The 16272-nt window shown below is 41.5% G+C and overlaps 1 protein-coding gene and 1 pseudogene across 8 annotated transcripts in view; both read left to right on the forward strand.

Annotated features, from left to right (window-relative positions):
* The first annotated feature begins 413 nt into the window (after positions 1–413).
* The window catches only part of PPA2 (inorganic pyrophosphatase 2), an 84179-nt gene continuing 68320 nt past the window's right edge, over positions 414–16272 (forward strand). For 6 of the 8 annotated variants that reach the window (XM_067735425.1, XM_067735423.1, XM_067735426.1 and 3 more), the window contains exon 1: positions 414–612. In XM_067735425.1, coding sequence (XP_067591526.1) covers positions 429–612 — 184 coding nt within the window. In that variant the 5' untranslated portion in view covers positions 414–428. Of the gene's footprint in view, positions 613–1360; positions 1525–16272 lie in introns of those variants that run through there. The other 2 variants (XM_067735431.1, XM_067735432.1) reach the window with 2 other exon arrangements.
* Positions 5959–7268, forward strand: LOC137223525 (26S proteasome regulatory subunit 8 pseudogene; annotated as a pseudogene).

Raw genomic sequence — 16272 nt, forward strand, 5'->3', positions numbered from 1 at the left:
AAAGTGATGTTTTCACGTGCGTGCATGCTTTTCTCCTACATTGGACAGGATCTAGAGCAGTGCTTGGCACAGAGTAACCATTCAATATTAAATCACTATAATAAAAACAATATTATGATAGTAAATACTGTCTGGATGAGTAAAGGAGTGAATGCATGTATGCATTAATAAGTGGCAGTGAGCTCCTCAGGGGCGGTGGACCTTGTTTTGATTATCTCTGAACCCCGATCTCGCTGCGTGTACCCTGTGTATTACTGGCAGTTCACCGGGCGCTCTAATTTCAAAGAGCAGTCTCCAGGGCCAGCCTGGCTGGGGCGGGTTCCAAGCCCCGGGCCGGGAGCGACGACTCCGGGCGGTAGGGGGCGCCGGCGTGCGGCTGGGCCGGTCCCCCGGCACCACCCGCGCGAAACCGGACCCGGGTCTACGCCATGCGCGTGCGGCTACCACTGCTGCGCACCAGCTGGGCCTGGCGCTTGGGCGCCCCGGCTGCCGCTGCCGCCGCCCGCCTGCCGCGGGGAGCGAGCGCAGGGCCCGGGCCGCGCCGCGCCATGGCTTTTTACCGCACAGAGGAGCGCGGCCAGCCCCACTCTCCCGGTTACCGCCTCTTTTTCAGTAAGTAGCTCGAGGGGGTCCCACCGCGCGCCGCGCCGGAGGCTCGGGATGGGAGCGCGGCCTCCATCCCTCCCTCTTTCGGGCCCGCCGCGATCGCCGCGCGGTTCTGGTCACTTTCCCGCACGCGGGGGCCAGCGCCGAGCCATGGGAGCTGCCAGAGATGGGGGCGGCGGACTAAGTCCCCAAACGCGGAGCGCGAGACGCAGGGCGGCCGGCTGGGCCGCGCCCGGGTCACCCTGGGCGCGGCCAACCGCCCTCCCCGAGCCGCGGGCGGAGCGCGCGTGGGAGTGCGCCCGGTCACCTGGCCGGGTCGGCAGCCGTTAGCCCAGCCCGCGTCACTGTTCTGGGTTCGCGATAGCTCCCAACGCGAGGAGCAGAGTCCAGTGGTTAGCCGACCTCCCTTACCCTCCCCCCCTTACCCTCCCCCCTCCCCTCCCCTCCCCTCCCCTCCCCTCCTTTCCCCTCCCCTCCCCTCCTTTCCCCTCCCCTCCCCTCCCCTCCTTTCCCCTCCCCTCCCCTCCTTTCCCCTCCCCTCCCCTCCTTTCCCCTCCCCTCCCCTCCTTTCCCCTCCCCTCCCCTCCTTTCCCCTCCCCTCCCCTCCCCGTCCCCTCCTTTCCCCCTCCCCTCCCCTCCCCCTCCCAGTGGATGTAACAAAACTCCTGCTGAGGGCCGCCCATGAGGCGGGACTTCGGAGATGACAGGTCCAGTGGTTCTTTTTCAGGGCAGGGACTCTGATGAAGGGCCTCCCAGCAGCGTGAATTTATACTCACGAGTTTGCACCTTGAATGCGATCCACGATCAAGAGCCTCGCTGGTTGCAAAGTAGCTCATTGAACTCCGCAAATTGAGCAAACCCAGAGGGCGAAGCGACTTGGGGCACTGACCTGGCCGACTAAGATGGGAAAACACCCAGGTCTCCATTATTCTCATTTTTCTTTGCATCCCGATATTTCACTGTGTAGGTTAGCTATGATGTGAAATAGCCAGGTTGGTTGAGTTGCTTTCATGCCTCACTGATTTCAGAGCCCCGAGGGGAGTAGTACCTTTTTTTCTGTAAAGTCGACCTTGCCTTATCGCCCACCTGTTAGGAACACCAGCTCTAGAGAATTTCAGATCTCAGCTCGAATCCTGGATTCTTTAGCTCTTAGCTCTGGGACCCTGGACGAGTTTCCTAACTTGCTGAGCCTTAGTTCTTCTCATCTGTAAAATAGGGCTGTAAGACTTACATGGCATAGTGTATGCAAATGATTAGTCACCAAGTCTAGAATATAAATTCTATTGTTAATAATACTTGTGATCATTATTGATACCTGTAATTTATAAAATGTTTATATGTATGCTATCTGAGCTTAGGGTCGAGGAGTATTTTATGGAAGAGAAAGCTGAATTTGAATAGTTTTGTGGTTATAATGCAGTTGATACTAAAATTCCCATTTTCTTCAGAATTGACTCCATATTCTTTTCCATCCTAATTTGGTCAAGACTGATCAGGTAGAAGGGGACCATTAACAAGAAGACCCAAATTTCTGAATGGATTGTTCCAAAAGGTTACAAAGCAATGGTTTGAGGAACAACTTTCCATAGAAACAGTGTTACAAAATGGCAGTTAGGTTTTTAAGTAGATAAAAGCTGTCTAACTCATAAAATGGTGAAAGTAATACAGTAATAAATGATTGACCAAAAAGTCAATAAATATTTATAAAATGTGCTGGACACTGTTAGATGTGGCACTGAGGAAATTTTAGTTATGGGCCCTGACCTCAAGAGATTGGTGATATCAATATAATTAATTAAGGAAAGTATAAAAACACTAAAAAATTCAAATAAAATTATTTGAATGTTGGCTGAGAAAAAATAGTCTTGAGGCTCCTAGAGCATATGGTGTAACCCACTGAGCACTGACTTTGGCATGGGGAGTCCTAGGCCTTGGTTCTCACTCTGCTGTAACTCACTGTGTGCTGATTGGCCAGGTGATGGCTTCATTTCTTACATGTTCAGTTTCTTTAGCTGTAAAATGAAGCAGTTGACCTACCAGTGATCTTAAAGGTCCTTCTTAGTGATGATAGTCCTTGGAGACATTGGATGAATAATAGATACTCTTAACATTATGTATTGGGGCCGGGCCTCTGTTAGGTATTTTTGAGGCTATATTGGCCTCTCGCTGTGGTTTGTTTCTTTAGCTGCAAGTGTATTTCAGACTCACGATTTTCTTTAACTGGAATGCCACAAATAAAATACATATATATTTTTTTCACTCAGTTGGAACAAATGACAGAAAAGAAGAAAAAAGGTTTTACTGAGGTAAATGGGCAAAAATTGGAAGAAAGGAGAATGTGGTTTGGGGGAGGGGCCAGGTGGTGAGATAGTCATTGGAAGGTATTGTTGGGTTGAACAATTCCTGAACTAAACGCCAGATGGCATCCTTGCCCCAAGACTGTTTACTGCCTGCTGGAAGGGGTAGGACAAAGTGAAAGGAAGCCCCTTTAGGATTAAGGGGTAAGGGGTAACAATGAACAATTTGCTCTTTATAAAGGTGGTCACAAATTGTATATTTTATACTCTGGCAGTATCTATGTGCAGTAGTATGGTGCAGTTCGCTCCCTTCAAAGAAGAACATGAATATAGCACTACTTGGCTGAAAAGTATTATTTAGCGTTATTACAGTGGAATCATTTCCCACATTTCCAAATATATCCCAAGCCTCTGAAATATGAGTGCAGTTGGGAGGTAGACTTTTTGGCATTTCATTTCTGTAAATGGTTCTCTTTACCATCATTCAGAAGAATTAGAATAAATGATAGATGCAGTACTTTTCTTTTCCTTTTAATTGGTGTTGAACTTTGTGGGAACAGTATTGAAGTGAGACAGGGTGACAGAGGAGAAAAAACATCTTGGTGGGAATCATGAGGCGTCCTGGCCCTGTAATGAACTTTTTGTGTGGCGTTGCATGAGTAATTGAACCTCTCTGTACCTCATTTTATTAAACCACGGAAAGAGGAGATTGGACTTGATCATTTCCAAACTGCTTAGTTGAGCACAAACATCCCATGGTATGTTACTAGGCTTTCTTTAAAGGAAGAGCTTCATGGTTTAATAAATTAGCAAAACACTTCTCATTTTATCACCTTGGGGAGTCACAATGTGCATATTAAAGTTGTTGGAAATTCTTATGTAAAGTAACTTGTCCCAACTTTTGAATCCAAGAGCCCCTGTTTCTCAGAACATTTGTTGACATCTAAGTTAACTCTAGAGTTTGATGGAATTCTATTTGAGAAGCATTGGGTTCTACACTAATAGTCAAAACAGTTAGGTTGTAGCCCTGGCTTGAGTATTTTAGGCATCGCTTGACATCCCCTAGCTCTGTTTCTCCATCTGTAAAACGGGGATAGCACTGATGATTTTATAGAATTGCTGTGGCAGTTAAATGAGACCATGTTTGTAAAGACTATCACTGTCTCACACATGGCACATGGTTAATGTTTAATATGAATTATTTCTTTTTCCCTTTTGACTTTAAGACCAAAATTCTTGTTACGTTTTGTGAAGGATGAGAACAATGGGATATGGATAGAATTGCATACTTTGAGTAAGTCCTGATTTATTAATTCCAAGTCTTACAGTTTTCATGGGTACCAACTTGCAGTCTTTTGAATTAGTTGTGAAATCATAACGAAGTAAGACTTGTTCATATGGGACCAAAGACATAGCACTGCATGCCAATATTCTTTGGTAGTCTACATGTTTTTGTTTTGTTAATAACTTGAAAATTCATTATTTTAGATTTTTTAACTTTTCCTAAAGGATGAGGAGAAGCTACACTTTTCATAGTTTGGATTTTTTTTTTTTACTATGGGATAGGTGACTGGTTCACTTAGAGAAATAGTGCTGTAGATAATTCAGATTGCTTTTATTTAGTGTGAGAACGAATCATGCAGTTCTTTAACAATGAATTTATCATTTTAGTAAGACTATGCTTATGTTGAAATTACTATATGTTTTGTTTTTTAAGTATGTCATTTGAATAGAAGGAGGAATCTGCCATTGAATGTACCACACATTTGGACTTAATAAAATTTACTGAATTACATGAAACGTGTGTTTGAGTCTTAAATATGAGTTCCTGTAACTTTTTTTTTTTTTTGGCCCATATCATAAAACTTGACACAGTAGATGATAATGGTTATTGTGTGGATATAGAAATGTTAGTTATATTTACTTGGTTTTTGTCATTGCTACAGCTTCCAATAAGAATCTCTATAAATGCTTTTAGTAATGATACGTAATAGTATGTTGGTACTTAGCATACATGTAACTATTTGATGTGTGTAACATATATAATCAGGTATAAGTTTTGCAGTCCACTCAGTTTCCTCACTTGCTAATACAAGTAATAAACTTTCATCCTGATACAACTTGCTGTTATAAGAGAAAAACACATAGATTACTTACAAAATGATAGAATAAAATCTCATTTCGGTCCAGTCGAAGGGAAAGTTTTGACTCTGTTTGGCAATGTCTAATGTATATTGATGGGCCTGATAGAATTCATTAGCTTATGCCCAGTAGGTGTATAGTCTGATTTTCGACAAAGTGAAATACCAAAACAGGATGGTAGGGTGACTACAGTTGTTTGTCTTATCTCCCTCCTCATAAATATCCTATTAAAGTGATAGTAGGTGGATAAAAAAGGATAACCCTGAAACAACAAATAAGAAGGAGCCATCAGAGCTGGTGATTTCAAGATATTTATAAAGGAAGAAAAGCAGATGGAGATGTGGTTATTGATGAAGCAGCACGGAGGCAGTCCCAGCTGAAGTCTGTGTGCTGAGGGGGCTGTAGTTTCGGAAGAAGCTGAACTGCTTTGCAGAACCTTAGAGAGTTTGTGGACATGTTGATGTCAGACTGGAGAGAGAGTAAGAGACATGTGGAGCCTGACACAAGGGGGAGCAGTTTAAGTTTTATCATGGAATAGCACACAGATGTTTACCATGCAGGCCTGGGGCTTAGGCGATGTGCTGGTTCCTTCTGCAGAAATTGAAGAAGGTGTTTGGAGGTCAGTAGCCCAACCTGATGGTGTCGCTGCTCAGCGGAGCTCTGGGCTCTGTGACATTTAGGGAACGCCCCAGTGTCACAGCCAGCTTCTTACCCACACATCTCCGAGGGAAGCTGGCCGTTCAACAAGCCTCGCTGCATGCACATCAGTCTTTTCTAGCCTCTTATTAAATATAAGCCAAATTGTCAGGGATCACTTTCAGCCAGGGTTTCATCCTCTGTCTGCCAAACTGCTTTGCCAAAAGGTGTCCTCGGCCTGGTGCCATGGCGGCTCTGATGCCTGCGGTCTCTGCGGAAGAGGGAAGATGGCGCTTGATGGACCAGAACAGATGGAGCTGGAAGAGAGGAAGGCAGGCAGTGGACTCCGCCAATATTATCTGTCCAAGATTGAAGAACTCCAGCTGATGGTGAATGATAAGAGCCAAAATCTCTGGAGGCTGCAGGCACAGAGGAATGAGATTAATGCAAAAGTTCGCCTGTTGCAGGAAGAGCTACAGCTGCTGCAGGAAAAGGGCTCCTATGTGGGGGAGGTAGTCGGGACCATGGATAAGAAGAAAGTGTTGGTTAAGGTACATCCTGAGGGCAAGTTTGTCGTCGACGTGGACAAGAACATCAACATCAGTGATGTGACACCCAGTTGCTGGGTGGCTCTCAGAAATGACAGCTACACTCTGCACAAGATCCTACCCAACAAGGTAGACCCACTGGTGTCACTGATGATGGTGGAAAAGGTGCCAGATTCAACTTAAGAGATGATTGGTGGACAAGCAGATCAAGGAGATCAAAGAAGTGATCGAGCTGCCCGTTAAGCATCCTGAACTCTTTGAAATGCCGGGCATCGCGTAGCCCAAGGGAGTGCTGCCGTAGGGACCCGCAGGCACTGGGAAGACACTGTTGGCCCGGGCTGTGACTCATCATACAGACTATACCTTCATTCTTGTCTCTGGCTGTGAATTGGTATGGAAATTCCTTGCGGAAGGAGCAAGAATGGTGAGGGAGCTGTTTGTTATGGCCCGAGAACACGCTCCATCTTTCACCTTCATGGATGAAATTGACTCCATCGGCTCCTCACGGCTGGAGGGAGGCTCCAGAGAGGACAGTGAAGTCCAGCGCACGAAGCTGGAGCTGCTCAACCAGCTGGATGGCTTCGAGGCCACCAAGAATATCAAGGTCATCATGGCAACTAATAGGATTGATATCCTGGGCTCGGCACTGCAACGCCCAGGGTGCATCTACAGAAAAATTGAATTCCCACCCCCAACGAGGAGGCCCGGCTGGATATTTTGAAGATCCATTCTTGGAAAATGAACCTGACCTGGGGGATCAACCTGAGAAAAATTGCTGAGCTCATGCCAGGAGCATCAGGGGCTGAAGTGAAGGGTGTGTGCACTGAAGCCAGCTTGTACTCACTACGGGAGTGGTGAGTCCATGTCACCCAGGAGGACTTTGAGATGGCAGTAGCCAAGGTCATGCAGAAGGAGAGTGAGCAAAGCATGCCCATCAAGAAGCTATGGAAGTGAGGCAGATACCCTTTGTGTGGATCCCTCAAAGCTCTGTAGGACAGGAAAAGAAAAAAAAAGGTGACCTCCATGTGGCAAATTTAATGATCAATTTAAAATTCTCATCTCATGTGAATTCTCAACAGTATTTTCACAATAAAGCCCTCTTTCTTCCTTGAAATGTTTTCTTTTTCCTTCTGGGACAGTGCTTTTATCTTCTTTTGATGGCTTCTCCTTCAGCAGTCTCCCTTGCTGGATCCTCTGATCTGAACTCTAACCTTTGAAACGGCTCAGGACTCAGTTCTTAGCCCACTTATCTATCTGTTCTCTCTCTAGAGCAGGGGTTGGCAAGCCCTTTCTGAAAAGGGCCAGATAGTAAATAGTTTAGGCTTTGCAAAACCTGTGGTTTCTTACAACTACTTATCTCTGCGTTGCAGGGCAAAAGCAACCAGAGAGTAAAAGTATGGGTATGGCTTTTGTTCCAACAAAAGGTTATTTATAAAAATAACAACAGGCCATGTGCTGGCTTTGGCCCATGGTCTGGAGTTTCTGTTATTGCTTTTGCTGTAGATGATCCCATCCAGTCCTGTAGCTTGAGATAGCATCTATGCCTCCCAGATGTGTAACATTAGCCCTAGTCTCTTCTTGAGCTCAAGATTTACAGATGCAGTAAATGTACTCTGTATTTCCACTGAAACGTCTAAGAAGCATCTAAAGGTTAACGTATACAAAACAGAGCTCCTGGTCCCCTACCCCCACCCAACTATTTCTTTCTGTCTTCTCACCTATAAGCAGTAACTTAGGAATCACTGTTGTGGCCACCACTGCTCTTAGCCCATATCTAGTTCATTAGTTTCTCTTCAGTCCAGCTTTTTTTTTTTTTTTTTTTTTGCGATATGCGGGCCTCTCACTGTCGTGGCCTCTCCCGTTGCGGAGCACAGGCTCCGGACGTGCAGGCCCAGTGGCCATGGCTCACGGGCCCAGCCGCTCTGCAGCACGTGGGATCTTCCCAGACCGGGGCACGAACCCATGTCCCCTGCATCGGCAGGTGGACTCTCAACCACTGCGCCACCAGGGAAGCCCCAGTCCAGCTTTTGAAATGTATGCAGAAGACAATTCTCTCCACTCCCACCCTTGCCACTATATCCATGTCACCATTGTCTTTCACTTGACCAATTGCAGTAGCCTCCTGATTCTTCACCTTGCCTCCACCATTGTCCCCTGAAGTCTGCTTTCCACCAGAAGTCATCTTGATTCTTTAAGATGTCCGTCTGATCATGCCAGGTTCTGCTCCTCGTATACAAGTTCCTGTGTGGCCTGGTACTGGGCTTCCCCTCTGAATTCATTGCTTACCACTCTTCCTTTTGATCACTGTACTCCAGCCATCCTGGCCTCCTGACTGTTTCTCAGACACGCCGTGCATATTCTTGCCTCTGAGCTTGCTCTGCATGCAGTGTTCCTGTCTAGATGTCTGCTTGACTCACGTCCTCACTTCATTCAGCTCTGTGCTGAAGTGTTACCTATCAGAGAGATCTTCCCTGGCATTTCCATATTTCTCTTTTTCCCTCCTTTCTTGCCCTGTACCTGCTAGAGTTAAAAACATCTTCATTGCTCCTATGCATCGCCTCCCCCACCGGAGTATAAGTTCCGTAAAAGCAAGGAATTTGTATACCTAGTACCTAAAACAGTGCTTGGGATACCGTATGTGTTCAGTAAATATTTACTGAATGAATGATTTTAAGAAAACCTCATAAGCTAAATGGGAAAAAAAGAAAGTAGAAAGAGAACTTGAATTTTTCAAAGTCGCATGGGTGTCCTCTGAGATTTCAGAAGCGATGGCGTCCATTAAGAAGGAAGAGGAGGCTGTGAAGAAAAGGCAATCAAAGAACAAGAACTCTTGGAAATTAAAACTGTGATTGTTAAGACAAAGAAGTCAGTGGACGGTGTAGTGGGTTGAATGGTGTTCTGTTGTTTTAAGCCACCAGGTGTGTGCTAATTTGGTATAGCAGTCCTAGAAGGCCGATACAGAGAAGTTAGAACATAAGGTACATAAATCTACCAGAAAGTAAACAAAATGTCTGAGACAGCAAAAAAATGAGGAAGAAAGAAGAGACATAGAGATTTAATCTAGGAAGCCTAACATTTGGCTAATATGAGTTCCAGAAAAAAAAGAACAGACAAAACGAAGAAGAATTTTCTAAGGAATAGTGGAAGAGATCTAAGAATTTAAGTACCCAAGTGTTCTGAGTCCCAGACACTTTCTTGTGAAATCTCTGAAAACTGACGCTTTTATAAAGAAGACGCTAAAAGTCCCTGGGGTTGGTGTCGGGGGTGGGGAGGGAGAACAGGTCACCTGCAGAGGACTGAGAATCAAACTGGTATCTGACTGACCCAGCAGTGCTGAAAACTCAGCAACTGGAGTAATGCCTTTGAAGTTCTGAGAAAATGATTTTCCTCCTAGAATTTACCCAGGCAACCATTAATCTAGGGTAAAGACTGAATCCAGACGTTTCAGACGTTTAAGGACTTGGGAAATTTACCTCCCATGCATCCTTTCTTACACAACACAAGTTAGGGATATGCTTCTGCAAAACATGTAAGTAAACCAAAAAAGGTGAATGCATGGGATCCAGAAAATAGATCTAAGCTGGAAACCAACAAAGCAGAGTCTAAGGGTGCCAAGAAAGCTTCCAATCCAGATTGCAACAGGAAGAATGAGATTTCCAAAGGGAGCCGCTTGGATAGAGAGAGAATTCCATAGTTTTTATGGAAGCTGTGAGACATTTGAATAATTGATAGATATGATTATGACTGACAATGGAAGGAAGAAAATTAGAAGCACAAGTCATAGAAGCTGAACAAGAAAGGAAATTTATTTATGACATTCTACCTGGCCAAAAAGTCAACACACAGACAGTGTTTCTTAAACTTGCCTGACTATATGAATTATTTGGGGGTGCTTGCTAATAATACAGATATCCAGATTTCTCTCCTTAAGATTTTGATTAGATATGGGGGTCCAGCGATCTGTTTAACAAGTAATTCAGATTTTTCTTAATCTTAGGAAATATACTAACAGGAAAAGCATAGAAAACTCAGTGTGATTATAGAACATTTCATGAGCCTTGAAAAAATAAAAGTGCAGAAGATAAAATTAGAAAAGAGAAGGATGAAGAAAGAGAGGTTAAAAAGCCAGTTAGCTGAGTCAAGAAATACTGTATATGTTTGGTGGAGCAAGGAGTAAAGCTGTGAAGTATTAAGATTGGCCAATAGAGAACTTAAAGGGAAAGGTTGGGGTCAAATAAACTAAACTTACCTCTCAGAGCTGAAATCAGTAGACAATATTCTAAAATTGTAAATTAAAAACTAACCATATAAATATATTATTTAGGGAGATGAAGATAACATCTAGATCTAAAGTAAGTTAAGGAGGCCTACGTGGGTTGCTCTAGAGTGGAGCTGGATTGGAGAGAGGTGGGGACTTTTTTTAACCATGCACACGCATTGCTTTGTTTAAACAACAACAAAATAGATATTTATAAAAGTAAGTTGGCAACGACTTGGTTTCAGTTGTAAAGAAGCAACCAGTCTGAGCTATAGATAATGAAGTTCAAACTTAAGATTTATTGCTAGTTTTCTCTGAGGCTCTAAGAAAGGGCTATTTCTAATCTGTGCTTCAGTTGTATCTTTACAGGGTGATTACCACAGTGCTTGCTGCATGTACCGTGTCTCTCTGTCTGTGCCTCATAGGTATAATATGGATTACCCTGTTCATTTTATAGTTGATCAGCATAGGTAGTACAGGTTTCTCCACTATCCAGAAAGGGAGCAGTCCTGTGAAACCATTCGTAAGCCGAAATGGCATAAAGCAAAGAAGCAATACCTTAGGATACATCTTGCTAATGAATGCACAAAATAAATGGAGAGAAAGCACAGGTGCTCACAGACACAGTTCAAAGCTATGGCAGCTTGCTGCTGAGATGATGAGTGTATAGTTCCCAGGGAAGGAGCTTGGCTGGCCACTCTCACTGTTCAGGGGTGCTCGCTGCCTCTATAAGAGCTGCTGAAAAACACACCGAATGCTGTTTTCGATTTTTGCCTTTTTTTGTAAAAGTGAAAATCCTCTTAGGATTTCTTTCTGTTAGCAAAAACAGGTACTAATGTAGGTCTTTTGTAAAAGTGAAGTGGCATAGAGCAAACTTTTCAAAAAGCAGGGGATACCTGTACCTATCTTTAAATCCACCTTTAGAGAATCTTAATACCCTTTAAGTGGAGCCTGATAGCATCCTTATATCACTGACTCTAGAAAACTTTGAATGGGTTCTCAGCCTTCCTTTGTGTGTTAGGTCAATGGTTAGCTCTCTAATTGTGCCAAGAGGACTCCTTTATTTTTTAAATTTACAGGATGATGCTGATCCTGATAACATGTAGTACTCGCCCTGTCTTATCTGTGGGCATTGCTCACATTTTAGCACTTTTGTATCCTGGCATCTAGTATGTTGCCTTTTACATAGTACTAAATTGTATCTTGCTTAATTGAAGAAAATTGAGAAAATTAAGTTTCAGAGAAATCGAGTGACTTAATCAAGCTCAGCAAATAACGTGGCAGATTCTTGGCCTCTGTGTTCGTTGCTCCTGTGCCGATTTATTGGCATGTTGCTCATCAAAGCAGTATGATTATCAGATATCTAAGGCCCTATTTTATTTTCCCAGAAATTATTCTTTTTTTCTTTATTATTATGTTTTTATTTAAACTATTTCATGATCCAAATGGCTTCTAGTAGGTTTGGTTATCTGAGTCAGACCATTCACTTACATTTATATATTTTTTACCTTCCAAAATGGCAGTTAGAAAACAATTTTAACGTATATATTGGCATTACCTTAGTGTTTGAATATATTTAGATCCCAATTTAAAGAAAGAGATATCTAAGCATGCTTCTCCCAGATCTTTAGATTTTAGTGATCACAGCCTAGTCTAGTCCTGTTTTTCCTCATACTTGAGTAACATGTGCTCCTCTTAACATCTTAATAAGTTTGTTGGGGCTTGTCCCCAGTTAACGAGAGCTTTAGGGAAACTTAACACAAAATCAGTGTGCCAAAGGTATCATTTACCCTTAATTACAAAGGCAGCCTAGCTATTCTGTCAAGTTTCCTGTACTTCATTAATTTTAATAACAAACTTTCCTGGTTTGTACAACTTCCTGAATTCTTAGAGCTGAGATTATTGTTAATTTCCGTCACAATGATAGGTTCCAAATGTAACAACTGAAGTAATATGCTAAAGATTACATCTTTCTTCTCTTCAAAATTCTACCTTATCTTTGTGACTTAAAGTGGAGAAAAGGATCACAGATGGTTGATTGTTATTTGGAATAAGTGTTTCTATTTATATGTTAATATACTATATTTTTCTTAATTGCCATCTTTTTTTTATTTGCTCCATATATACTTATTTTAAAAATTACATAGGATAAAATTCACTCTTCTTTTTGGTGAACAGTTCTGAGTTTTAGTAGAAATATAGATTCATTTAAATATCATCACAATCATGATACAGAACAGTCTATCACTCCCCAAAATTTCCTGTGGCCCCTCTTTCAAGTCAACTCCACCCTCTACCCTCATCCTCTGGCAACCACTGGTCTGGTCTTTATCCCTATAGTTTTGCCTTTTCCAGATGTCATCTAAATGGAATTGTTTGAGTCTAGCTTCTTTCACTTAGCACGTTACATTTTAGATTTTTTCATTTTCTTGTGTGTATCAATAGTTCACTCCTTTTTATTATGGACTAATATACTATTCTGTAAAGTGCCATTGTGTGGGTGTAACAGTTTGTTTATCCATTTACCAGTTGGACATTGGGGTTACTTCCAGTTTTTGTGGTTATTGAGTAAAGCCACTATAAACATACACTTAGAAGATTTTGTGCAAACATAAGTTTTCATTTTTTCCTGGTTAAGTACTTAATAGTAGGATTTCTGAGTCATATGTTTAACTTTATAAGAAACTGCCAAACTCTTTTCCAAAGTTGCTGTACCATTTTCATTTCCTGCCACTACATTTTATTTTAATAAAAAATATGTAAATGTGACCCACTTAAGTACCATTGTTATTTATAGAAAAGTAAATAATCAAGCAACAAACTGATAATTTTGTTCTTTCTGTTCTTGTGTTGCTCATAGAAGACTTTAAAATCAGGCACAGAATTTGAAATTTGATGTGGTATGCAAAAGAGAAGATTTTTTTTTTTCGAGATGCATCCTTTTTAACTGATGGAAAAGAGCTTTACAGATCATAGTGAGTTTTATACCCTTTGCCACTTGTGTGCTTTTTCTCATCTTTATCCTGCTTTGTGCACCGGGGTCCTTCATGAGTTAGCTTGTTGCTAGGGTGGGAAGAGAAAAATTACATTAACAGCTTGTACAGAAAAATGAAATAGTAATAGAGGTATTTGCTCAGCAAATATTTACTGAATGCCTACTAAGTGCTGGAAACTTTTCTGGATGCTGGGGATCTAGTAGAGAGCATAACAGAGCAAACAGCAACAAACAACAAAAACAAAAATCTTCAAGAACTTTAGTCTATTGATAAGTGCTAAGGAAAACTCACACAGCATGAGAAGAGGAAATAAAATTTTGGTGGAGTGGAGGCCATTATTAAGTTATATGCTTCTGATTTTATTGGACTGAAGCCATGGCTTGTTTTCCGTTTGTTTATTTAAATAAACTTTATTTTGGAATAGTTTTAGATCTGGCAAGGTTGCAACAGTAGTACAGAATTCCAGTATATCTCTTACCACGTTTTCCCTAACGTTAACATCTTTCATTACCACTGTACATTTGTCAAAGCTAAGAAACCAACGTTGGTACATACTATTAACTCAACTCCACGTTTTATTTGGGTGTCACTGGTTTTTCCACTAATGTCACTTTTCTGTCCCATGATCCAATTCAGGGTACCACATTGCATTTAGTCATTATATTTCCTTAGTCTCCTCTAATTTGACAACTTCTCAGTCGTTCCTTGTTTTTTGTTTTCTAATGACCTTGAAACTTATGAACAGTATTGGTTAGGTATTTTGTAGAATGTCCCTCAGTTTGGGTGTGTCTGATGTCTTTCTCACGATGAGACTGGAGTTCTGGGTTTGGGGGAAGTGTGCGACAGAAGTGAAGTACCCTTCTCATCGTGGCATATCAGGAGGTACATGCTATGAACATGACTGGTGATATTAACCTTGATCACTTGGTTAAGGGTACTGCTTGTCAAGCGTTCTGCACTGAAATGTTTTCCCCTTCCATACTCTATTCTTTGGAAGTGAGCCACTAAGTCCAGTCCACAATTGGGGGGGCAGGGTAAGCTTTACTTCTTGGAGGGGAGGACGTCTACATATATTGTTTAGAATTTTTCTGAAAGTAAGACTTGTCTCTTACCCCTCATTTATTTATTTATACAATCATTTGTATTACTGTGGACTCACGTATATTTATTGTATACTTTGGGTTATGATTCAATACAGGCATACCTTATTTTATTGCACTTTGTTGTACTTCGAAGATATTGTGTTATTTACAAATAGTTTTGTGGCAACACTGTGTTGTACAAGTCTGTTGGTGCCAATTCCCAGTGGCATTTGCTCATTCGGTGTCTCTGTGTCACATTTTCATAGTTCTTGCAGTATTTGTTATGGTGATATGTGATCAATGATCTTTGGTTTTACCAGTACGACTCACTGAAGGCTCAGATGATGGTTGGTGTTTTTTTAGCAATAAAGTATTTTTTAATTAAGATATATATATATTGTTTTTTAAGATATAATATTGTGGCACACTTAGAAGACTACAGTGTAATGTAAACATAACTTTTATATGCACTGTGAAACCAAAAATTTGTGTGACTTGCCTCATTGTGATATTCACTTTATTACAGTGGTCTGAAACCAAGCCCACAGTATCTCCAAGGTTTGCCCATACCCATTATTTATTTTGTCACTCAACTTGTTCCAGCTTTGGCCTTTGGGAACTCTTTCAGGTTGGCTCCATTTCCCTTTGACATACCTCCAGCCTTTTGTTTTGAGCACTTGGTTGGTTTCTGGTAGTACAGGATATTCCAGGCTCATCTTGTATATCCTTTGCCCCAGCTTTAGAATCAGCCCATTTTTCAAGTAGCCCTAGTTCTTTTCATTGGAGAATGGTATTTAGAAGCCAAGATTTGGGTGCTAGGTATACTCATTGCTACTGGAGTGTCAGCCAGTCCTCATTTTATTTATTAAGATATTTTTAAAGTCTGAATTTGAAAATTATACCAAAGAAGTAGCAGGCCAGAGGTAAAACATACCCTGACTTAAGAAATTGCAAAGTGAAGATTTTCTATGGCTGTATTAAGCCCAGCTTTTAGAAACATTCATTCCAGCAAAAGTATGCATTGGGTTATTGTATTTTGTTTAAATAATATATACTTTTAAAGGTATTTTATATATACATTTCAGTATGCAATGAGGATAAAATAGTTTCTGTTATTGAAATTTTTGTTTTAAGCTTACCTTAATATTAGCATCCTTATCACTTTGAGTGGAACAAATGATTCGTTTCTTTTAATTTGGTAGGACCTTTAATCCTTTGTTCATGTAAATTGTAGGTGGAAATTAGGAATTCTATTGCTAAGTTTCTCTTGGGAAAATTGACATCAGTTTTAGTCCATTTCACTTATTAATCAGTCTCTTTTCGGAAGTAAGATTTTTCATATTTGGGGTTTTTGTCTAATTTAGACATATTTTGCTTTGGATGTTTAAGCCACAGGAATAAGTAAATGGTTTCAGCAACTCAAATATGGTTGATTTGGTGTGTACAGCAGTCCCACTTGTCTGTGGTTTTGCTTTTCACAGTTTCAATTACCCTTGGTCATATGTGGTCTGAATATATTAAATGGAAAATTCCAGAAGTAAATATTTCATAAGTTTTAAATTGTGTGCCACACTGTTCTGAGTAGTGGAAATCTGGTGCTGTTCTGTTTTGTCCTGCCTTGTCCCTGTCCTGGGCATGAGTCATACCTTTGTCCAGCCTTAGTAGATATCTCGGTTGTCAGACCCACTGCCCAGGTACCACAGAGCT

This window comes from Pseudorca crassidens, chromosome 4 (assembly GCF_039906515.1).
Source record: "Pseudorca crassidens isolate mPseCra1 chromosome 4, mPseCra1.hap1, whole genome shotgun sequence".
Taxonomy (NCBI): domain Eukaryota; kingdom Metazoa; phylum Chordata; class Mammalia; order Artiodactyla; family Delphinidae; genus Pseudorca; species Pseudorca crassidens.